The sequence below is a fragment of the Pyxicephalus adspersus genome, chromosome 9 (genome assembly GCF_032062135.1).
Source record: "Pyxicephalus adspersus chromosome 9, UCB_Pads_2.0, whole genome shotgun sequence".
Taxonomy (NCBI): Eukaryota; Metazoa; Chordata; class Amphibia; order Anura; family Pyxicephalidae; genus Pyxicephalus; species Pyxicephalus adspersus.
In genome coordinates, this window is record NC_092866.1 from 38794519 (window position 1) to 38820256 (window position 25738).

General features: G+C 39.4%; 1 protein-coding gene across 5 annotated transcripts in view; it reads right to left on the bottom strand.

The window, feature by feature from the left end:
* Nucleotides 1-4799: 4799 nt before the first annotated feature.
* LOC140337800 (uncharacterized) overlaps nt 4800-25738 on the bottom strand; it is a 35826-nt gene continuing 14887 nt past the window's right edge. Inside the window, exons 1-10 of one of the 5 annotated variants that reach the window (XM_072421612.1) lie at nt 17851-17989; nt 15017-15683; nt 11054-11106; nt 10894-10971; nt 10585-10676; nt 9325-9438; nt 8705-8759; nt 8012-8074; nt 6566-6621; nt 4800-5037 (exon numbers count right to left, since the gene is read on the bottom strand). In XM_072421612.1, the coding sequence (XP_072277713.1) occupies nt 5031-5037; nt 6566-6621; nt 8012-8074; nt 8705-8759; nt 9325-9438; nt 10585-10676; nt 10894-10971; nt 11054-11106; nt 15017-15104 (606 nt within the window). In that variant the 5' untranslated portion in view covers nt 15105-15683; nt 17851-17989 and the 3' untranslated portion in view covers nt 4800-5030. Of the gene's footprint in view, nt 5038-6565; nt 6622-8011; nt 8075-8704; nt 8760-9324; nt 9439-10584; nt 10677-10893; nt 10972-11053; nt 11107-12080; nt 12879-15016; nt 15684-17850; nt 18050-25738 lie in introns of those variants that run through there. The other 4 variants (XM_072421613.1, XM_072421610.1, XM_072421609.1 and 1 more) reach the window with 4 other exon arrangements.

Consider the following 25738-nt stretch of genomic DNA (forward strand, 5'->3'; position numbering starts at 1 on the left):
ATGAGTAACTACATTGAGCGATATAGGTATTTCCAGAATCTATGAGAGAAGGTTGGTGACTTTTGCCCCCTATTGGCGAACAGGACCAGAAAATATGATACAAAGTGCCAATCTCCATACCACATCTCCAACACATATTGCTTGCATTTGGAAAAATCGCATGCAGTTTATTTGGAATAAAATACCACCTCACAAGTATCTTGTATGCATTTTCTTTATATATAGTGCAAATTGAGCTCCTACGGGCACTATCCCAAATTACTCTCCAGATTAGGTGTGGCTATTTTATGTTGTTAAAGATTAGCGGACAGCTAGATAGTGGATAGGTGAGGTAGCCAGTGGGGGACAGTTTCAAGCTCTTGTAAAAACAACAAGAAATACAAAGAGATAACAAGAATATACTTGGTACAGTATGTCCATACTGTAAACTCCTGTCTTTGGTGTAGAAGAGAAGGTAGTGTTCCACCTGCATGTAACCGATGTATGGAAACTGCGCTGGCACACCATCGATCCAGAGGGTATCAGTTTCTTCCAGTTGAAAGCGTTGGGATCGAATATGAGCCTGGGGCGAGACCCCCTTCCAGGTACTGACAGGTGTTAGAAAAACAATCAGGGTTGTAGTAGTTGGATAGAAGGAAAAGTGATCAGGTATGGACGGTTGATAACAAAGACGGGGCCAGGTGAAAATAGCAAGAAATCAGGTATTCATATATCGATGCTGATCCATGGGATAGGTAACTCAGGAAGACAAAAAAGGGAAAACAATCATGGTGAGCTTAAAAGCGTTGCAGGAGAGAAAGTGCATGCTGTGAGCCGGAGCCCACCGCGTGCTCTGAGGTAACTTTAGTGGATGTACCTGGCGTTGAAGATGAAGGATGGTTTCTGCGGCCCTTGCGTACAAACAGGTGTGGAAGGAGTATCCCCACCTGTAGGGGATGTTGCTTTCCCTCAAGTCATAAAGTAACGGTTTAAGGGCTCTTCTGAGATCTTGCGTATACTTGGATAGGTCAAGCAGTAGTTGGAGGTGTGCGCCTGCGTATTCAATGTCTCTCTGGCCTTTCTCATAATATCTCCTCTGGTCCTGTAAAAGTTGACCCTGCAAAGTACGCTCTTGGCTGCTGGGGGTCCTTACTTCGTGGGCCCAGGGTTCTATGTACTGGGTCTAGCTCTAAATTTACACCAGGGCGCACGCCTAATAGTGATGCAAATATAGATGCTGCGGTGTGGAATTCTGAGTATGGGACGGATTCTGGCAGCCTTTTGATGCGTATATTATTGTGTCTAGTACGATTTTCGTCATCGTCGTGAAGTAAAAATAGTGTGGTAAGTTGAGATTCATGCCTTTCTAAAATCATACTGTGGGCTGCCATTTGAGTGGAGAGATCAGTGCAAGTGTTTTGCAGGGAGGGAGCGTGGTGGCTGAGACTTGCTGTAAAGAGCGCTGCAAAGCCTAAAATTCAGACTTGCTTGCTTGCTTCTAACCTGCCAATACTTTGCTCTAAATCTTTTCTGGTGGGCAAGGATGTGCCCTTAAGCCCCAGTCGTCCTCACCTGTTTTTAGAGAGATGGCTGGAGAAGAGGAGTTCTCCATGGAGTCAGGGATGTGTGGGCTTGCAGAGCCTGGAGTGCTGGGAGCAAAGGTATGAGCTTTATCCGTGTTGGCAGAGGCTGCAGAACTCATGGTGGCTCCAGGGAGGGATTTTTTTTTTTTATCTTTCAATATTTTTATTGAATTTTACAAGTAAATATACAATTAAGTCAACATAAATTACAAGATATCAACAGAAATATAAAAACGGAGGACGAAAAAATATAAGTGTACGCAAATTAACATAAAGGAGCATATCAGAAGATGTCTGGACAACAGAATTAGTATAGACTAGGTATATCTAGTAAGGAAAACTTATTGAAATCAAAAAATTAGAGAACATGATATACCATCTGAAGCTATTGGTAAATGTAAAGCCGTACACAGCAGGATTTTAGGTAGTAAAATAACCCAAGCCTGCGTCCCCGTTATGAAATAAAGACAAGGACAAACATAAAACAAATAATCTACTGAAAGGGGAGGGGAGGGAAGAGGAAGTTAGTCCTGTCAGTAACATTGGCGAATAATATCCCACAAGGGTATCCGAAACTATACCTTACTTATTATTAAAAACAATCCAGGGCTCCCATATATCTTCGAATTTATTTAACGAGTTCTTTAGAGTGTGAGTCAATCTGTCGTTGACCATAATCCAGTTCAATTTAGTGTGTATGGGGCCCAGGGATATTGAGGGGGACTTCCACGCTTTGGCCAGAGAAATTCTACCCGCCAGTAATATTAATCTAATCAACTTTTTTGAGGGGCCAGGGAGGGTCATATCAAATCTGCCAAACAGAGCTGCTTCAGCCGTGCTACCAATCGTTTGATGGAAGATATTAGATATCAGATCAAATACCTCATCCCAATACCTCCTGGCAATAGGGCATGACCACCAGATGTGTAGCATTGAACCTCTGGTGTCACAGCCCCGAAAACAAAAAGGGGACGTTGAAGGGAACATCTTCGCTAGTCTGTCTGGAGTGAGATACCACCTAAGAGCTACCTTATAATTGGCTTCTATTATTGCAGAATTTAGGGAGATCCTGGAGAGGGAATCCATCCTATCCCACCATTCTTCCAAATCCCAGATCATACCCAATTCAGATTCCCAGTCCCGCATGTATTGCAATTTATCAATAGGGGCTATTAAGGCTGAGTAAATCACTGAAATTTGCCCCTTGGTTGAAGCCAAAGAGAGGCACGTGTTTTCGAATACAGAGGAGCGCATGGGTCTCGGGGAAACTTTAATTACTGTGTTAATATATGAGGACAGTTGTCTATAGCGGAAATGTTCCGTATGAGGAATTTCAAAACTACTGACTAAATGTTCCCAGGAAAATACTGCGCGAACATCAATCAAGTCCTTCACCCTCAGGGAGGGATTTTTTAGTGGACTGCGCTCCTGCTTCCATATTAGTGGCCTCCGGGATTACTGGAGACCACGGGCTTTGCAGCCTGGTCCCTGGTGGAGCAGGGACCGGAGGAAAAAAGCCAGCTAACCCGCTCACTGCGTTCCCACTCCCAGAGCTGAGAAAAAGGCACTGGAAGTGCTTACGGATTCCCCCAACGCAGATGCGAGCAGGGTGCGTTTCAAGCTGCTATCAGCCAGACATGCCCCTGACTTTTTCTTTTTTTTATACTGTATTTATATATTTATCATAGATATCTATAAATGTATTTGTGCACATATATCTATCTATCTATCTATCTATCTATGCAGTTGAACTGCAGACTTTCAGCTTTAATTCAGTGGGTTGAACAAAAAGATTGCATAAAAATGTGAGGAACTAAAGCCTTTTTTTAAACAATTACTTCATATTAGGGGTTCAAAAGTAATTGGACAATTGACTCAAAGACCTGGACGTCCACAGAAGACAACAGTGGTTGATGATTGCAGAATCATTTCAATGGTAGGAAGAAACCCCGTCACTACAGCCAACCAAGTGAACAACACACTCTTCAGGAGGTAGGCGTATCGATATCCAAGTCTACCATAAAGAGAAGACTGCATGAAAAAAATACAGAGGGTGCACTGCAAGGTGCAAGCCACTAATAGGCCTCAAGAATAGAAAGACTAGATTGGACTTTGCTAAAAAAAAACATCGAAAAGCACAGCACAGTTCTGGAAAAACATTCTTTGGACAGATGAAACCAAGATCAACCTTTACCAGAATGGCAAGAAAAAAGTATGGAGAAGGCATGGAACAGCTTATGATCCAAAGCATACCACATCATCTGTAAAACATGACGGAGGCAGTGTGATGGCTTGGACGTGCATGGCTGCCAGTGGCACTGGGACACTAGTGTTTATTGATGATGTGACACAGGACAGAAGCAGCCGAATTAATTCTGAGGTGTTCAGAGACATACTTTCTGCTCAAACCCAGCTAAATGCAGTCAAATTGATTGGGAGGCGTTTCATAATACAGATGGACAATGACCCAAAGCATACAGCCAAAGCAACCCAGGAGTTTATTAAAGCAAAGAAGTGAAATATTTTTAAATGGCCAAGTCAGTCACCTGATCTGAACCAATTGAGCATGCATTTTACTTGTTGAAGACTAAACTTCAGACAGAAAGGACCACAAACAAACAGCAACTGAAAGCTGCTGCAGTAAAGGCCTGGCAGAGCATTAAAAAGGAGGAAACCCAGCATCTGGTGATGTCCAAGAGTTTAAGACTACAGGCTGTCATTGACAGCAAAGGGTTTTCAACCAAGTTTTAGAAATGAACATTTTATTTTCAACTGATTGTGATTGTGTAAAAAAAAGGCTATAGTTCCTCTCATTTTTATGCAATATTTTTGTTCAGCCCACTGAATTAAAGCTGAAAGTCTGCAGTTCAACCGCACCTGAATTGTTTCATTTAAAATTAATTGTGGTAATGTACAGAACCAAAATTAGAAAAAAGTTGTCTGTCCACATATTTATGGACCTAACTGTATATAGAAGCATACAAGAACGTGGGTAGATGATCTAGCCCCCTGGCAAAAGTGAAGTCTCGTCTCAGGCATGGTAAGCGTTTAGGCATTTAGATACAAAATATCGCAGTTCTTTTTGGTACCAGAAATTTTTTTTTAGAACTAATTACAAAAGTTCAAGATATTACATTCAATAAACACATTCACATTCATGCAAGTAGGAAAATCTCAGAAATCCAAGGTATTCCTGTACAATGCAGGAACTTTACATACATTAGACACAGATGAAGATTAGGGTAGGCCTTCCATGCCAGTCCATTTTTTTATTCTCTCAACACAAATGGCTTTAATAAGCCAATTGTAAACAGTTTACAGTAACATCATCCATGTCACCTGGAGGTGTTACAGGTAGATTTGGGTAGGTACTTTGGGCTTCAGAATTTCTTGTAATCAACTCTGCAGTTGAACCTTTTGTGACTAAAATAGAGACTCTGTATACATCATGATTGTTTTTGTTTGTCTTCATTCCCTGTGAAAACAAATATTTACTGTCAATAACATAGTCATAAATAGGTAGAAAGCGAATTTGACTGGGTGGTCTTAATGCAGTTTTTGAACAATATATGTAATAAGAATACGCACTACAGCTAGATGTGTCAACTCTTGTTTTGAAACCCGAATGTATTTGCTAGTCGATAAAATATTTACAGATCAATGTTACAGGATACGAGTTATGAAAAATACATAGGGATACACATAAGGAATGCTGCATTTTTTATCAATGGCCTTGTTGAATATTCTCCAAAGCCAGCGTTTATGTTTGTGGTTTAATTTTGGTCTTATCACTCCTAATGACTTTGTTTCAAAAGTTTTGTGGCTTATATAAATTCTGTTTGGCATATTGTAAGCCAGCTTGAGTTGACTGCGCAGGCCTTCTTATTGTGCATCTTAAATCATCAGCACCATTAGCTTGAAGAGAAGCCCGTATTTTAGCTAAAGTGGCTTGGGGTGTTTCTTTGCATGTTGAGAAATGTTCATTTTGTGATTGAAATCTTGGTTGGGCAACCTGTATATGACTTGGTAACAATGAAACCCCTTACTTTCCACTGACAGACATTTTCAAAACTTTGTGTATTTTCTTTTTCTCAATTTGTACAACAACCTCTTTTTAACAAGTCTATTGACAGTTCTTTTGCTTTCCTCATGGCTTACATTGCATTACTATGTGCTTTAATATGAGTGTTACCCTACTCTTGGGAACACAACATACAGATAAAGCAATGTATCACCAGTGCCCTGCAAAACATAGCATGCCACCAGTTTTCAGGTGCATCACATTCCATTCTTTTGAATAGATTCTCTAATTCAATGCACCTTAACAAATGAATACAAGTTCTCAAAGTTGCATTGCAATCAGTTGGTGACAGATAACAGACCAGGCGACAGATATTAGATAACTACTGTAGTCAATTACGGATGTATCATGTATGTATACTTTATTGAAATATTGGTAGATTAGTATGAGAGTCACTTTGATATTCTACACAGTGACATTAGTCTGAGTGACAATGGGTGAATTTTTACATACTGACAAATTATTCATTTAGTGTTCTAATGACAACATGGAAAACAAGAATAGGTCCATTTTAAAACAAGAATAGGTTCACTTTACACTTTCATTTAAAAATGCTCAAAAACATTTTTCTTTACAGCATATCCTTAAAAATAAAAGTGGCAGGTATATTGTATAAATGAAAGATATAGGTCTGCCTATGCTTGATATAGATAATCCAATGTACACAATGGACCTGATTTATTAAAGCTCTCCAAAGCTGGAGAGGATACACTTTCATCAGTGACGCTTGGTGATTCAGCAAACCTGGAATGGGTTTCTTAAAAGTCATTTGATACTTGTTAACAAATGTTTTCAACCCTTGACCAGATCTATTCCAGGTTTGTTGGATCACCAAACTTTATTGATGAAAGTGTATCCTCTCCAGTATTGGGGAGATTTAATAAATCAGGCCCTATGATTGAGGACAAATGCCTTATGTTACCTTTTGATATCCAAGTCATGTGACATTTCAAGCAAGGCCGATTCTGGTCCCATACGCTGAGAAAATAAATAAAAACATAAGTAAATTATGAGGATGAAGGCTTTATGTTTTTAAGCTGAACACTGCATTTGTAACTAATACATTTTTCTATTCTGGGACTTTAAACTTGTAGTAGTACACATAACTGACCATTCAATCCAAATGTTACATACTCTGACCCTTGCATTTTGCATGATTCAAATTCATAGCCCCTGTACTCTGCTTTACATACTCGCTCTATTTTTCCTGTCTCTTCCACAGTATGTTCTTTTATTCCCTCCCTCACTGAGCTACTTTTTCATCCCATACAGCTGGAAGTCATACAACACATTCTAGCACTTGCCAGGGCTGATGTCACAATATTTTGAAAAACAGCACAGTGTCTCAGTGGTTAGAACTCTGGCCTTTGCAGCACTAGATCCCAGGTTCAAATCTTGGCCAGGACACTATCTGTATGGAATTTGCAGGTTCTCCCTGTGTTTGCATGGGTTTTTTCCGGGTACTCTGTTTTCCTCCCACATTCCAAACAACATACAGTTAGGATATTTGGTTTCCCCCCAAAATTTACCTTAGACTGTATTAGAGACATATGACTATGGTGGGGACATTAGATTGTGAGCCCCTTTGAGGGACAGCTAGTAACATGACCACGAACTTTGTAAAACGCTGTGTAATATGTTGGCACTATATAAATACTGTGAAATAATAAGAATAACGTAATCCTCCTACTCTCTTCATGTGCATATGTTAGGGCTGCGCTCACTGGCAGGTGACCAGGATTACCTGGGGCTCCTGGTCTTCACCAGAGTACCCTGCAATGGGTGATGGGCAGGTGGTCCTGGTGGCCACTGGACTATTTTGCTCACCAGGAGCAAGCGAAACAGAGGGCTTTGGTGCAGGGACAGCCAAGATCAGTGGACAGCCTCCGAGTAAATGCAAGGGATGCTGATAAAGACACTTCTCTGCATGACTAAAGGGAGCCTGATGTGAATTAAACTATACACAAAGAATAGAAGAACTAATCTATCCTTCATTCTTTTCTTTTCCTCCCCCCCTTTTCCATCCCCCCTTTTTCATTTACACTTGGTACATCCTCCATTTCTCCTTGTGTCTATCTATAGGTCACTTAGGCAATCTGCAAGATGCCTGAAAGGGTACAACGAGAATACTCTTACACTGTACAATAACAGACAATCACTTAAATTAAAAAACACTAAAAAAACTTCAAAGATTAAGGATTCACACATTTACCACATAGGGTGCGATTAGAAAAACATGTAAATCTAAAAACGAGCAAAAAACATTCACAAATAGAAAACTAAATATTTATGTCAGGCATCATGAAAACTAACACTGAGGAATTAGAAGCACTCACTCACTAAATTTGAAATGTAAAAACATACTTACCATTAGCCTAACAAACAGCTTCTCCCAGTTCTTGTAATGTTGTGATTCAGAGTCTTTGTGCAACTAATAAGATAACAAGTAGGTGAATTATAATGTGATTATAATGTGCAGTATGTACAAGGTCTCCTAGCTAAAAGTAAATCTGTAATTTGCACACAGTGTGTTTACTGGGAACCAAGCTAAAGTGGGAAATGACAATGCCAGAGGGGGGTTGTTGGGGATGTTAGCAGCACTCATTCAAGTCTATAGACGCAAGCCATCCTGGACATTATATGTAGCATTCAAAATATTTAGCGTTTCCAAATGAAAGTGAGGGGATTGGAGTAGTTGAGCTGAAAGCCAAGGTCATTATCTAAAGTTACATAAGCTGAGCATCTAGGGTCAGGGCAGAAAAAGCAGATTGAGATAGCAGTCAAACCCAGGGAGTCCAGCTGTTTGGGAATAACAGAATAACCAAGTAAAAAAACTGGACAGAGGACATACATGAGTGCAGTATAGCATGGAAAAGGAAACATGAATACCTAGGTGACTGCTATGTTCAAAAAACTAACATTTAATGTATTATTATTATGTTCTTCTGGAGCTCAAGTGGTAAAATACGAAGAGCAGTCCAAGTATAAAACCGTGTGATTATGATAATAATTTCTAAGCAATATCTCTTTATAACTGCAAAGTTTTCCCTTTTCAGCTCACCTGAGTTTCCAAATGTTGTATCCGTTGAAGAGCCAAAGAAAGGAGCCTCTGGAGCCTGTAAACAATCCACATAAAAAAGTAAAATATGCCAGAGCATAAAGTATGTATCTAACCTGCCCTTGGTTTTAATACAAAGTGCAGGGCTGTAGACCTTACTGGTCTTGCTTTAAACCTTACCAAAAACCATCTGCATTGCGTTAGCATATTTCCCTGTGTTTATGTGGGTTTGTGGGTTTGTCACAAAAACTTGATTTAGCTTTCAGTCCAACTGACCACCTTACATAAATGTGTGGTAGGGCTATTTACACTGACACAGAAAGGATGTAAACAAATCTGACTACAAATATTACAGACATTATTGTTTTCTATGGATCATACCTTGCACCAAGTCAATGCACCTTGTGCTACAAAAAGATTCTCTGTAATATAATATAATATATATATTATTCACAGTGGATTTGTATCAACATGTTCATTTTACATCACTCTGATTGCGTAAGTGTACAGAACTGAAAAAGAAAATTGCCTTTAACCAATATTTTACATGATACAGCTCCCTGTGGATACTTTGCTAATTTAAAATAACCAAACTTCTGTCCCCCCCCCCCCCATCCTCTCACCTTTCATGTTCTTCTTGCAGCTGCTTGAGGATCATTCGTTTCTGCTCCCACTGAGGTCCAAACAAACGGACCAGACGGACAAGTTCAGTGCTAGGGACATACAGATCTGTCAAGCTTTAGAAAAGAATGAAACATTATGGTACCATTATTATGTGATAATTAGCATGCATTATAGGAGCGTTTGATTGGAGAAAGGTACGCTGTAACAATCACAATTGCCACACTCCAAGGCAAAATCCAAAAATCTGCTTTATTGGAACTGCTGCTGTAAAACATTTACAGATGGTCACTTTTTCCACTTGTCAGATCTCCACATATTGCTTAGCCCCTTTGACATGTTTCAACCCTCCTATGGGTTGAACTATAGAGGGTGCCCACCTCTATGACTAAGCCGATAAAAGGGGAACTAGATGTGCTGGCCAGCCACCTGCAGCCAGACCTTTGATCAAAAATCAGTGTACTTGGTACCAATCTTGGGGGTTATTATTGCAGTCACTGACATGAAGATTGGCGTTAATATTCCTACCACTGACATTGATCCTGGGGGGTATTATTGCTATTTCTGACACCAGTCTTGTGAGTTAATATTGCAGTCAATAACAACAATGGGACATATTGTACTCCCCAGGACCTATTTTGTATAAAGTAAAGAGAGAAAGGTGCCACGCTACAAGCTATACACTGTGATGCATACATTTTACAGACTGCACCCATAAGGTTGCATCGGTGGCAATTTTCAACTTACTGACATGCAATGTAAGGGACACTATTACATACTGACCAGTTTATTTTGTTGCATTTTTAATGGACCTGCCCAAAGTGTGCTCTATCCCAACAGTTGCTAGTCACTGAGTAGTCCCCCAACTGTTTAAGGTAGTCTCAGACAAAATGTAAAGCTCCCTGTATGTATACTGTGCAGAAAAAAATGCTCTAAACCATTTAGCTAGCTCTATTAGCTAAATTATTATTAGTGCCTCTCTCTCAATTACTAAGGGCTCTCCACCAAGTCTGATCATCTATCCCTGGAGGTGGAAGGTCTCTCACTTAGAAATAGTGCAAGATTTTGCACCTTTATAGATACTTCTGAAATATGTGATACGGATATTTAAGAAGTCTGTGGTCTTCATTAAAACTCAGTTAAGATTGCAGGTGGGTTGAATCAATAAATCCTTTGCTTGAAACCTCCTAAAAGTCAAATATCAGTCTAAGGGTAGACAATGCTTATAATTCTGAATAATTTGTCAATTAATATAATTGCACCTTCTAAATAGCCTTGATGTGGACAGTGACATCTGGGCTTGGACACAGCTGGGCACATTGTGTAGGATTAACTCATCTTTTGTATCAAGAACCTGGTGACAACAAAAAAAAAAAGTTTGCTGCATCAGTCCTTAAGCATGGAATACATTCAATAGTCCTCAAAATTTGAAAAGCAGGAAAAAATGTGATTATAATTATAACAGAAACAGGATTTTTTAATATACCACCCTGCCATGGTTGGTTATTACAAACAATACTGTGACAGTAAATTTATTTTTCTGCATGAGGACCATATCTTTTTTTACTCACCTCTGATACACTGGTCTTTAAAAGGCACAAAGCTGACAGCATTCGTTCACAAAGGCCCTCAAATACCATTACATCCTCCTAAAAAAACAATAAGGGTTACCATTACAATATGCCTTAACTGCTGTAAGCTCTGTGCTTTGGGAAGTGACTGACAACTCACTTTGTTTTCTGAACGTACAGGAGGTTCATCATTCTTAACTGACTTTTTATCACCTTAAAATAAAAAACATATAGTAAATAATGGGAAATAGGAACTTACATGACCATATTACATATGATATGATATGCTATTCCTCCACTTGAGAAATAGTTTGGTATGTTACTGGTGACAGAAAATTTGACTACATTTCCAATGTATGTTAATAATCAAACAGGGATTTATTTTTTCTGTGAATTACTTTGTATGTGACAGGTGTTCATCATTTATGGCCACATTTGCAGCTAATTGTTGTCAGACCATGCGTTTTGAAGTAAATAATTATAATGAGCCTATCCCAAACTAATAAATCTGCATCCCTAAAGTAAAACTGATCACAAATGTTGTAGAAAAGGATAATGAAGTTATTCAAAACTTGTTAGATTAAAAAAAAAGGATTATTGAGGGATTAAGCTTGTTACATAAATGCCCAGTCCTGCAGACTACAAAGGCACAGCAGTTCTTTCAATAAAACCAGCAGAGCTCCTCTTTTATTTGACAGCTTGATATGGTGAATTTTGTATATTAGAATTACTGTCAGTGCAATCAGCAAAGCTGGGCTGTCAGTTTGGCCCAGATGACTGTGATGACACTGAAAGATGAGAGGCTCCCACTCTCTGGCCTTTCTCTTACACCTAACAAAAGGAGAGCGCAAAAATTGCCCTGAGCCAAAACACTAGTGCTCAGTAAAGTGCTCCTTTAAAATTAAACTAAAAGTAAATGTGGGATTAAACTAAAAATAAATGTGGGATGTAGCATTTGATGATGCCTCAGACCTTGTTGTCTTCGATGACGGTTCATTGGTAACAACAATGTTTGAGTACACATAACACAAAACAGACAAAAAAACTAAAACTTTTGAATTAGATATCATTTCAAACTTATTTTCGTATCCGGTGTTACACATTTACCCAAATCCGGACTGCACCTATTCTCTGTAAAAATTTTGGATTGATAAAAGTCATTTGTCTCTCCCCACAGTTCGTCATACCTTCTTCTTTAGCACAGTTCTCTGTCTCTTCAGCACCTTTAGGTGCTACTTGTACGCCCCTTCGCACCTTTCCTTTTTTACTAGCACCCTTCATGTTTCTGTTGTTTGTGACCCTTGTCTATGTCCTGGCAACCAATCTGTCTCTAGGTGACACAGTAAGGAGTGCCTCTACCCTCTGCTGGATACAGCCCAAGTTACATTTCTAAAGCCAATGAGACACACTTTCATAGCTTTCTATTGAAAGCAACTAAACAGCACCCACGTTTGTGTTAGCTTCATTTGAAACACAGAGAAGTGCAGCTGAGATGCATACTCACAAATACACTTTGTGCCAAACATACTTTCTTGCTTTTCCAGCCTTTCAATGTGTATATGCAGGTTTGAATGCCATTTTAGACCTTGGCACACTATATACTGACTTACTCACCTCAGCTTGGTGGTGGAAGCACATAAAGGTGGATTCCTGCTTTAACCAGAAGTTATATCATCCATGAATGTTGCTTTGAGCCAAGCCAATGACATCAGAAATCATAGGAACAAATAGGCAATCTTTGCAATTTGAAGCATGTTAAGTAATATGCCAAAAAAGCCTCTGTTCCTATTTCTTCCTATAACTTCTCTTTTCTATGTATATGTACACACATATAAATGTATACATACATATATGCATGTATGTATACATAAACGAGTGCACATGAAGGCAAACAAAGAATATACACCTAAAAAGAAAAATTTACCTGAATGAGGATCCTTCTCTGCAAAAGAGGGCAGTGCATTTTTCAACTGATAAAACACAGTTCATGCACACATAGCAAGTCCACATTGGTGCACAACAATGCACAGCAGACTCCTGGAGTTTGGCGCACAACGATGTGCATCAAACAACTAAGTTTTAAAAGACAATTGTGCTGTTTTTGAATTGTTAAATTGTAGGTCTGTTGGATCACTCAATGTTAAAAGATCCTGGGAGATTGTAAAGGAGATCACATAAAAACAAAACAAAAAATTACAAACAACAACTACAACATTCTTCGAACATCTTTTTTAAAAAAAAAAAATCATTTTCGAAAAGATCACATTAAAATATACCACACAGACAGCACTAAATTGACATGACAAAAGAAAAAAATAAAACAACAAACACATGTAAACCCACACTTCCATATAAAGCCAAAATAGTTAAAAAAATGGCCCAAGAAATGTTCCCTTTAAAAAACATTTACCAAACCAATATGCAATTTGAAACTATCAAGGGAGGAAAACTGAATTAGCAAATAATTATGCAGCACAAACATTTAAAGGTGGTAATAAAGATAATAATATTGCAATGAAACAACATGGCTAAACACAATAACATAACATTACCATAGACTTAATAGCAAAATGGACATTGAAACATTCAAGGTTTAAAAAACAAAAGCAGCTATTGGTGCTAAATGGTAAACAAAGTATGAAATGTAGCAACATAGATTAGAAGAAGACACCAAACAATCCCCCCCCCCCCCGCCAAGAAGACAAAAAACACAGCTAGATATGCTCATTTCTATGCGCACAGATGATACGAATTTGCATGGCATTGGGACGTGCGCAGTCGGTGAAATTTGGCTGTTTGTTTTTTGACAGTTTGACATTCCATAATCATTTCTTGATTTGATCCTTTACATTTGTACACCAGTGAACAGCTATCAATAAAAAAAGAAATTTAAACAAAGTAGGCTTTATTGTTAAAGTCATTTATTAAATGTGTGTGTTTATTGTAACTTAAAATTTTTGATTTTTTTTATTAATAAACTCTTATTTTATTATATTTTATATATATATATATATATATATATATATATATATCTTTTTTGTTTTTTAAACCTTGAACATCCAGGCGGATCCTTGGGTCAGGTATCATAGGCGTTTGGGTAGGAGCCTATGTAAACAGCTGAAATCAGTTAACTCTTTCCGAACCTGAAAATATTAGGTCATTTAAAAATATGCTGATTTCTAAGCTAATATATATGTTTCAAACATTTAAACACCACAAACATTTTTATTTAGGGCTAAGTGAAAGATGTGTGCCATTTGAAAGAATGCTTTTTTAGGGGAACAGTGACTTTTAATGCAAGCTCGCCAGTGTCAAGCTGGCGGAGATGCATGGCTCGAATCGCGCAATCATTTCAGTTGCTAATTGCCGGGAGAATACGCCCGCGTATTCTCGACGACTGAAATTTGGTTGATAAATAGGTTTCAGGGGTCCGATTCCAAATCACAAAAATGTGCACGCGAGCGAGCTTCCAATTTGTCTTGATAAATCGGGCTCCCCCATCTCAACAATCGGTGCCTTAGAGGATCTGCCTGACCTAACTTAACATTAACTGACCCCCACTTTCCTCACTATTGGCACTGCACTGGATCTGCCTGACGCATTGTTGTATTTGCCCTGCCTTCGAGAAGCAGCTATATTCTCTTTCACTATCCCTGTTTGGGCCTGTGGTAATTCTGTGTCAGCCCACATGGTAACTACCAGCAACACCAGGCTGAGTTGGCTGCTGGCTGATTCTGAGCCTCATATACATGTAACATCAATCAAACAGATTAGCTCCTGTAGCCAATTCTCTAATTGTCATGGTTCAAACTAACCCACACAACAACACATGTAGTGAACTAGAGCAAAGACTACTTTGATAGTTGTATTTTTCTATTTTAGCAGTATTTCTCTATTTTCATTCATGTGTTTGACAGAGTCAAGTGGAATTTTTATGTTAAAAACATTTAAGGAATGGGACAACTTTTGGGTTTTTGTAATTATAGACTTATATTACTATTGTGTCTTATCACAAGTATTTAAACAGTTGCAAACATAGATAGCTTATCAGTTGGCAATATGAGTGGTGCTGTAGTCCATAATTAATTCAATGTATTTACAGTAGATATTTACAACAGCATACCCAATAAGGTCCCATAAAAGTCCAACTTTAGGTTAAAAAATGCAACAGAAAAACAATTACTGTTTTGAACAAACTTGACTGTAGTCATTACATCTATGTCTAAGGACGTATGTGCTTGGAACGTGAGATTTCAAAACACATAAAACATGTGCGCAGATAAAACAAATTAAATGTTTGTTATAAAAACTGATATACTGCATCCCTCTTTTATCCATCTTTAGGATTACATATTCAATTATTCAAGTTTTGGTTTGTTTGATCCTGGTTCAGTTTCCTTTTTCATATCTGTCCTTTATTCACTGTAGAGCACATATAGATGATCCTTGACATTAGTTCCACAGGGTGACTAAAAAAGGGGGGCAGCGTCCAGACGTCCCAGCATTGGAAGCTTCTTTGTTTTCTGTAGGACATGAAGGTCGCACACAAAATTCAGCTGCATTTTGTGCTTTTTGGAATGGTAAGGTCACTTCAAATCTCAGACCACACAACGGACTCAGCAATGTGTGCACTTCCCTGTCTGGATTCAACCATTGCTGTCCAGAACCACTGTGGTCAATGATGAGCTGACAGAGTGGAAGGTTGGTATCTACCATGACGAAGGCCATCTCAAGAACCTCCTCATTCTGACATCGTTGAGACAAAAACCAGCAGAAGTGTTGCTCAGATCCTGCCCAGAACAGAAAAATAATTGACTTAGAACAAATGGAATTACACACAACCTAAATGATCTGTTATCGTATTACTATGTTGTAAAATCTTCTTTAGGAATCAGTTTTTCTGGTCCATTGTCCTTTTTATATTTTTGTTACACATGACCAGAATGCTGTTTAAAATTCCTCATAAAATATTTTTTTTCGCCCCTAGGCCAGCTGCCTCTCTCTTACCATTTACCACTTCCTCATGCCTGGAAACAGCTACAAGTGGCTTCTCTTGGCTGCAGCAGCTCAATAAAGAATGAAAGAGGTTGGCAGTAAATGTTTCAGAACTGCAGACTGCTGCCTGCTGTCAAATGTGCAGGCACTTGTTCTTTAACACCCAGTACTGTGGAACACTGACTAGCCTGGGGAAGGGAGAGTTACTGCAACTTAGCTCAAGTATCTGTGATCATCTGAAGACACCAGGACAGAAGGCTCCCTTTCACAGATCCTCCAAGCTGCACTGTTCTTTCAGGTAAAGTAGCTCCAAGATGATAGAGATGGAGCACTATACTTGCTAATACAGTGCAATTATAAGGTCTGAGAGTGTCCTCCAGTGGCCATGCTGCCCCAGCCAATGGCCTGGTGACCTTTTCAAATATCCAGCCCTACATATGGAGCCCAAACATATAACTTTACTTACAGGTAATTGCAGAAAGAGTGAATATTTTTTCACAAGTGTTAGATTAGGAGTTCAGAAATGTATATTTTGTCTGTGTATGTAGTAAATAAGTAATACATTCTGCAGGAATTATGACAACAGGGCCAAGGTTGATTCTTGGACTCCATTCTCCATTCTCCATTCATTCTTCCCATAATGATTGATAAGGATTGTAAAGGGCAGAGAAGCTGTTCCATATGAATGGCTTGTACTGTCATGCCTGTCCCATTAGGCATAGACTGTTTTGTTGTATGTGATATGACAGGCAGGTGCACAACTTTACCCAAATACACTCCCCCTTTGGTATATTTGAGGAGCATTAAGGTCAAAGTTAGAGTCACCGTACATACTTTCTGCCTGGGTTGACTTGTGCATGATCAGTTTCTGATCAATTCTATTGTTACTGACTTGGAGCTGTTGGGTAATGGCCAATGGATATGGATTATGGGTATTGGCTAATAGGTGTTTTATACAAATATTAGGCTATAAATAAATAATAAACACCTGCTTTCCAGATTTACCTGTTTACAAGGCAGAAACAAAGTGTCTGTGTGTATCATCACCCCATTTGTTTTTCTTTTGATCTTGCTTTCTTTTTTTGCACATATCAGTAAAGTGGTATATGTAGCTAATGTCTGCAAGGTGTTTCTTCTCTAACAGACAATCACCTAGTGGTGAAAAAAACTTCACTGTCTAAGGATTTTATTAGAAAACATAAGATTAAAGCAAATATTGTTGTGAAATAGTTCAATATGTAGCTAAAAACATTAAAAAAAACACTTACCTGGTCCCATCAGTGTCCTCTGGCATCCTGCTCGTCCGTGCCCATCCACTGGCCGCGTTCTCTTCTTCCGATCTCCAGCCGGTGAGTGCAATGACGTTCTCCGGTGACGTTGGTACATGGGTTGGTATGCACGGGAGGCGCAGCGGGAAATTCAAATTATTTTGTATTGGATTCAATACAAAATAACTGTATTGAATCCAATACAAAGTAATCATTATATAATATATATATAAATATACATATATATATATATATTATACATGCTACTGTACAGTTATATTACATGTTTCTATATTTATATGTACCCTTGTTTTACCAGATTTTTTTTATTTTAAGTTTATTAATAAATTTATTAAATATTGGACATATTTTGGTGAGTTATGCCTAAGAATAATAGGCCTACATTGTAAAATAAATAAAGTAAATACAAATGCAAGATTGGTAAACTCAACTACCTTGATTTAAGACTTGTCTTCGTGAGGAATCCAGGTACAGTGTTTGCACACCATGTGCTTTAATTGTCGTGCCAAGTTATTGATTGGTTAAAGATAATACATAAACTATGGAATAATGTCTTCACACTAACAATACAAATTTAAACATCACTAATGTAAAGATCATTTAGTTGTATATTATTCATTATTCAAGCAGTCAACATTGCAGAAAGACAAACTCAACACATTTCAACCCCTACTTGTGGTGGCTTCTGTAAACAGCACACTGCCTCTCTGTTCTTCAGCAAGAAGCTTGTAGTAAGTCAGGGTGGCACAACGCAAAGAACACTGGCTCGGTCTTTGTGGATTGAAGCCCCGGGGGCCCATAAAGGGGTTGCCACACTTTCCACCTCCTTGTACCCCATCCAGCAGGGCCCACAGCATGGCCAGGGTCCCCCAAAGCCGACCTGCAACCATTCTAATAAGTCCCCTGTGTACCTTCCCTCATATCATACACCATATTAATAACCATGGCACTATGCCAACCACAAGAAAGCTGGCAAGAGTTACACACTCTGTGCAAGGTTGGGTATTAACCCTTGCTTTGTTTTGAGAAACACTCTGCATTCATAACTCAGCAAAGTGAAATGGTTTTATAGTAAAAAGTAACCCTAATGATGCAAAACGTACTTGTAAAGTGTTAACTTTTGCCCTGTTTTTTGTCCATTGGTTTCCTTAAGTAGTTTGTGTAAATATTCAGTATATATATACATTTCATAGGTAAAAAGGTCATCTTAGGCTACTTAAATCTTCTTCTCCAAATTGCCAACTATTTATAGGTGAAAAAGGTACCTATTAAGAATAAAGTTACAATTATACACACCCTATTCCTTATCTCTGTCTGAGGTGCCCAGACAAGATTGATGTCACCACCCTTCAGGGAACAGCTCTACTGATTGCAGATAAATCTTGCACCTGCAGTAGAATGTCTCTTTTGCAAGACTTTGGCTATTTCCAAAGTACCCAACGTGGAAATCAGTGACATCACACCCACATATGATACAGAAGATTTAAGAAAGGTGGCTATGTACTAACTACTTTTAAATGTTTTGGGAGGAAATCTGAGGTCTCAATGGAAACCCGAACACAAACATGAAATTAAAAATACAAACTCAATGGAGATTGTGTCCTGGCCAAGATTGCTAGCTAGTGGGCCATTGTGACACCCAGTGTCTCACACTCTTCTCATTTCTGTATATCAGCATTGGCCCACAAACTATCATAATGTCAATCCCAAAAGAGAACCATGGTGTAAACGTGGTAAGAATGCCCTGCTATACATAAATTGTGGGGAAATATCTTTACCAGCTTCAATAGGTTAACAGATTCCTCCAAACCTAATACAAACCTAATACATTTACTATAATTCTACTCAATAAGGTCCTTAAATCATATAAGGAGTGTGTTTCAGCATTTTCTGACAGCAGCTAGAATGGTCATTCCTAGACATACTACTTTATCTTTATGAATAACAGAATTAGACCACATACAATAATAATAACAATACTCAATCTATTACCTATCCACTTGGTTTGCATGGACAGTTTTTAAAGAGTTCTCACAATTCCAAGTCCTTTTAGTTCTAACCTATTAATACTGAAAATTTTGGGATGGCATAGGCCCTTGTGATATTGGGGATAACATTAATTTCTGATCTCCCCTATAAAACTTATTTGTTGGCTTCTTTTAAAATGTCCTTGAAAATTGTCTCTCAACAGACCAGGGTCATAAATTTCCCCTTATTAGTTATTTCTAGATCTGACAACCAGCATCTTTCTAGACCCACTAGTTTACAACACCCATTATAAAAGTTAGAGTTTTGTGTCTCCAGGTATCTCAGATAATGCTAGTAGAGTGGCCTCTGATTGAACTCTGACCTGTATTATGAAATCCATTTATTAATAATACTTATATTTCCAATATACCATTCAATATAAAGTAGTAGTTAGCTGATTGGTAGATGGATAGTTATGGTGAGCATTTTGAGACCAAGAACTAGTCATCTAGGCCTCAGGAAATCCTGGAAACCATATTTAGCCTGTACTGGTGAACCATAAGTCCCAGACATGCCTAGTTTGGTCTCTGTGAACCATGAAATGTAATTTGCGCTGATTAATAATCTGGGGTTGGCAGTTCATAAAACCTGAACATAATAAAATATTATTAATGGCAAGAACAAGGGCATTTTGGAAGTGTCCACAAGCATCATAATTCATGTGGACACCACCCTGCTGTCATTGGATTGTCTTATTAGTCCCACATCTGTGGTTGGCATAGAGAAAGCCATGTAAGCCTAGCAGAGGAAGATCTCCCTGATACCATCTTGTTGCTAAGGACAACAGCACTTACACACTGAGCACTGCAGGGAGCCCGGTGACTCTGACTAATAACTTTACACAGCAACCTGGACCAAGGCAACCCTTTTATTTTACACTGGTGCTATAGTTCTGCTATTGTTCTGTTATTGTTCCTTGATTATTCTTCATTTTTCTGTATTTGTTTATGCACTGTTTTTGTATGTTTTTATTTATTAAACACTTTAAAAAAGGTTAGTTGAATCTCTAAATAGTGTAGAAATAGTGTAACTTGCTAACCCGAAAACGCTACTATAAACATTGTGATTTCTGAGACATCCCTGCCTCGAGTGGCAGCGGGTGACACAGACAGTATTAAAAAAGCGAATGCATAACTGCACGGTAACGGTGTGTGCTTCCATCTAGGGTGTGTTGGGCAAGGGGTAACAGAGTGGTTAACCTTGCCCCATGACAGCCCTTCTCAGCCTGCTGGTGCGTGGACTGTTACTGAGCATGCTGGAAAGTCTATGTGCAGGGATGTGGGCGTTTGTCACAGCCCTCACCCCCCCCCCCCCCTCAATTATTTCCATTAATATTGTCTTTTCTTCCCCCAATATTATGCCTAATACATTTGTTTGTTATCTCCCCCCACACTTTTCCCCCCCTGATCACCTTTCTTTTTCTAGAGGAGCTCATATCATAGGAACTGGGTTTACTATTTAGACCACAGTAAAAAATTAGGGATGTCCATTGCGTAATTTCTTTTTTTCTTGGTCCTTATTTTTTATGTGCATCCTCCAACTTACCACCTGAAATGCTCTCATTTTTGACTTGGGTAGTGGATTGATCAGATTTATGTTTGGACAATACTAAAAATATAAAAAGCAAAGAATACAGTGGGACATTTTACGCATTCACATCCAAATGTTGTACCAATTACAAAATATTTTCTAGTAAAATGATTATTAATTATTTACACAATTGTTGACATTACATTAAAACATTTGGAACAGGAAGATATAATGAAAAAAGCCAGAGAATCTCCAAACCTTGAATATGCTGGGGCACAGATACAATTGCTGCCTGACCTTTCTAAACATACTTTGGGGTCCCTTTTCTTCCCCTCCTCCTTCCGCAACCTAGCCAGTTGAATCGACGGCGCCAACAATTTTTATTGGATCTCAGGACACCTCCACCATTGTACTTGGAATTTTGATCTGTTATCCTAACCTTTTGTGGCTACTAAACATCACCGGTCTACCTCCGTCCTCAACCTGTTTTATCACCTGCTGTGCCTGGCCGAAAGAACAGCCTGCCTTTGAATAGAATTTTTATGTTCCTGTGCTGCCTAGCATCATCGGACTACCTTTGATGTCCACGTATTCTACCACTTGCCGTGTTTGGTTGAGGGCACGGCCCACCTTTAAAGAGAGTCTTTATGTTCCTGTGCAAGATGTTTTTTCTCCACGTTGGGACTTTCCATATATTGGTAGCTATGTTGAGGGTTATTTCTCTAGTGTTTATTGCTGCAGATTCTGCTGTTAGTTGGATTGCTATTTTTGAATGCCCTCTAGATTCTGTGGTTAACTATGTCTTGGACCCACTGGGGGGCTCACGAGCTATACTGCTCTCGCCTCCCTAGTTGGCCCTAATATGGGACCTGGGATGTTGTATCCCTGTTCCCTTAGACTATTTTGGCAGGAACTTAGTGAACTGTTTATTTCATGTTGATGTTCTCTGACTTATCCCCTAAACTTTAGTTATTCTGATTAGGGGTCTGTTTAGCACCCTGTGCGCAGGCCCAGGGATAGCTCATTCTTTATTTTATTTTACTGTTTAGTTTGCTGGGCGCATGCCCAGGGATTGCTCATTTTCTATGTTGTTTTTGGTTTTGCGGGTTCCCCCAGGCGGGACCTGTTGGTATATTTGTTGTTTGTCTGCTCGCCTCCCCCCGCTGCGCACAAACACTTTCCTCACATAGGCCCACTGCCTTTCCAAGCAGTGATTTGGGATCTTTGGGATCCCGCCTTAGTTTTTCACCCCACGGTCGAGGTTTAGCCCGCCTCGCCCGTCTGGTGTCCCTCCCCTGACCCACTTCCCCTGATGTCCTCAATAAAAGAAACAACACAAGTTTTGAGAATCCGCACCCTCAATGTGAAGGGTTTTAATAGCCCGAACAAGCGCTCTCAAGTGCTCTATGCCCAACATAAAGCGAGAGTGCACATCCTACTCCTGCAGGAGACCCATTTCCACTCTACTAGAATTCCCTCTCTCCGCAATCGTTTTTATACTGTTTGGTGTCACAGCTCCAATCCTGAGTCTAGAACTAAGGGGGTTTCCATAGCTTTCCATAAAACATTGCCTGTTCAGATACTTGACTCCCGCTCCGATCCGCAGGGCAGATATCTGATCCTCAAAATTTCTCTTTGGGATAAGAAATTTATGTTGGCCTCTTTTTATGCCCCTAATCATCAAGCCACTGTGGCTCTCACCCAATACCTGGCAACTCTGAAGGGGTTCGCTGAGGGATCTATCATAGTGGGCGGCGACCTGAATTGTGCTCTGGATCCCCGGATTGATACCTCCACTGGAAAAACCCCGGTATCCTATTCTAAATTGAACTCCCTTCGTTCCAGACTACACGATCTTAGACTAGCGGATATGTGGCGCACTCTGCATCCTACCACCAAGGATTATACCTTTTACTCCTACCCACACAACATGTACTCCCGTATAGATTATATTTTGGCGAGCCACTCTGTACTTGGTTGGAATCCTATTACTTCTATAGAATCTTGTCCTTGGTCCAATCATTCCTCAGTACTCCTCTCACTCCAGATGCCTCAAATGGGCCCTAGAGAATGGACCTGGAGGTGTAATGACTCCCTGTTCAAGGACTCTCTTTGTGCGAAGAGAGGGGTCCTAATTCAACAAGGAACTCGGCTTAAAAGGATCAGACTACAGGATATTACACTTACTTGTGATAAAATTCGCTCCTTGGAACGCCTACATAAACAAAACATGACCCCAGCTGTATTTTTAGAACTGAGTGCTGCTAGGACTCACCTTCTGAAGCTGTACGACCTAGCATACCAACGCCACCGGGATCGCTTCCGCAAATTAATTTACCAGTATGGGGATAAATGTGGCCGATTGTTAGCGCAGGGCTTACACCCTCGCACTTTGACTACTTATATTCCATCTATCCGGACCGCTAATGGCGGCTTGACATCCATACCTAAGGAGATCTTACAAACTTTTCATACCTACTATGCCGATCTCTATCAAATCCGCCCTGTCCATGCAAGTCCATCCCCCCTGCAAGATTAGGGGGTGGAGTTGGAGTTTCCGTTCTCTGAGGAGGAGGTCTCTGCCGTTTTACGCGCTACACCGACGGGGAAAAGCCCTGGCCCTGATGGCTTTACCCCACGGTTCTATAAACTACATGCCCTTAATCTTGTTCCTTTTATGACTAAGGTGTTTGCGTCCATCTCCGCCGATACGCCATTCCCTCCGCAGAGTTTGGAAGCTCATATTAGGGTCCTTCCTAAACCTGGCAAAGACCATACGGTTTGCTCTAATTATAGACCCATATCTTTGATTAACGTCGACGCAAAAAAATTTTTCTAAATTGATTGCCAATAGATTATCTCCTCATATGCCCTCACTAATTCATATGGATCAAACTGGGTTTATCTATGGAAGGGAAGCCAGGGATAATACTATTAAGACTAACCTTCTGACCCAATTTGCTAAGTCTACGGGTACTCCTATGTGTTTACTGTCCATAGACGCTGAAAAGGCCTTTGATAGGGTTTGTTGGGAGTTTATGTATTCAGCGTTAGGTCAGATAGGCTTGGGCCCCAGTATGGTCTCTAGAATTGCGGCTTTATATTCCTCACCAAGGGCCCGGGTGCAGGTTAACGGCACCCTCTCTGATTCTTTTCCAATTAGGAACGGCACGAGACAGGGATGTCCTCTTTCCCCGTTGCTCTACGCATTAGTTATGGAACATTTGGCTGTGGCCTTGCGTCGCAATCCGGATGTTAAAGGGATCACGATAGGAGATACCCATTATAAACTCTCCTTATATGCAGATGATCTTTTGCTATATATAACATCCCCTCATGTCACGATGGCCTCGGTACTGAAGGAATTTGCTGAATTTGGATTGCTCAGCAATTTTAAGGTCAACTACTCCAAGTCCGAACTTCTAAATATTACCTTAAACTCGACCCAACTGTCCGCTATACACAATAATATGTCCTTTCGGATTTGTTCTCACTTAATTATCCCCAAGCATATAATAGAATTCAATCCGACCTTAAGAAATATGACTCCCTGCCTCTTTCCTGGTTTGCTCGCATAAATACTCTAAAAATGGATATTGTCCCTAGATTGTTATATATATTCCAAATGGTCCCCATATTTTTACCAACTGCATATCTGCGTAAACTACAGAGGTTGTTTTTACAATTCCTATGGCATAAGAAGCGCCCCAGATTGGGGCGCCAAATTTTGTGATATATATGTTTTTCAACATTTTGTACCCATGCATGTGTTATTTCCTTGTAAATTTAAAATAAATCAAATGTTTTTTTTTGTAAGATTACGTAAGTAAGTTAAGTTTTAGGTCAATATTCATACAAATTACAAAAATATATGCCAAATTAAAAGCAGGTTTATTCAAAGTTGTGCCTTAAATCCACATGGAAACAAAAGGATTAAAAACTATGCATATATTATTAGGGTAAAAGTAGAAGTTGGTGAGTCCTCTGGTTTTTTACATAACAAATATTATTTTTGTTATTTACACAACATAAAAGATAATATTGTGAAAACATGATTTAACAACATCCAAACATATCCAAAGGCAATATAGGAAAAATATATACTTTCTCCAAAACCAAGCTGGTGGAGGACGTTATTTTGAAAGAATTGTATTCTCACAATTTGCTTCATGTTTCAATATTCATTCCAAAAGATTTTTATGTACAGTTTGTTAGGAGGCGTTCTTTTTTTTATTCCCCCCAGCGGCTGTGCTTGCAGTAGCACAGGGGCTTGGGGATTAGTGCTCTGAGGATTGCAGCATCCTTGTTTCCCCTTAGCTGTGCTTTTCCTCTTGGCATCCTCTGCACTGAGGCTGCACAGCTGAGTGGAATTGGAACTGTGTTGCAGCTGATTAGCAGAGTGTTTCCTGAAGCAATCCCATGAAATCCAATGAAAGAGGAGCATTCCCCTTGCAAAAACTTGTGGACCAATACCTGGTGGAAAAACCCAAAGTAAACAAAAAGGATGTCCGCTGCCTGCAAGAACAAAGGTCAGGTCATTTTATTTTGTCACTTATTAGAATTGGGTGCTTGCAATAATCTGAAAAAACAGCTAGAAAATGAGAACTTTGAAGGCTGGGAGTTTGTACTTTTGCACTCACAGGAGGAAGTGTTATTAACATACCACTTTCTTAACCCGTTTGTAAAAGAAGCTTACATCAGAACCTTCCTCCACAATTACTATTCCTCTGTATCTGAACCCATGAAAGTTTACAATGTCTGTGATGGATTGGCACTATTTAGTACAGAGTAAAGCTCAAGTCAAACCTTGGGCCGATTGGAGACTTGAAACACCCTCCCTCCTCTTTTGCCCTGGGACGGGATCGAGGTTTGCTGTTCTACCCTGGGATGCCAGTTTTTTGTAGAAAGTGTGGGTAGTATTCACTTATAGTCACATTCAGAAAGATCATGCACCTCAGAATTTTCTCTCTGCAAAAGATGCAACAAAACTGGTCACAAAACTA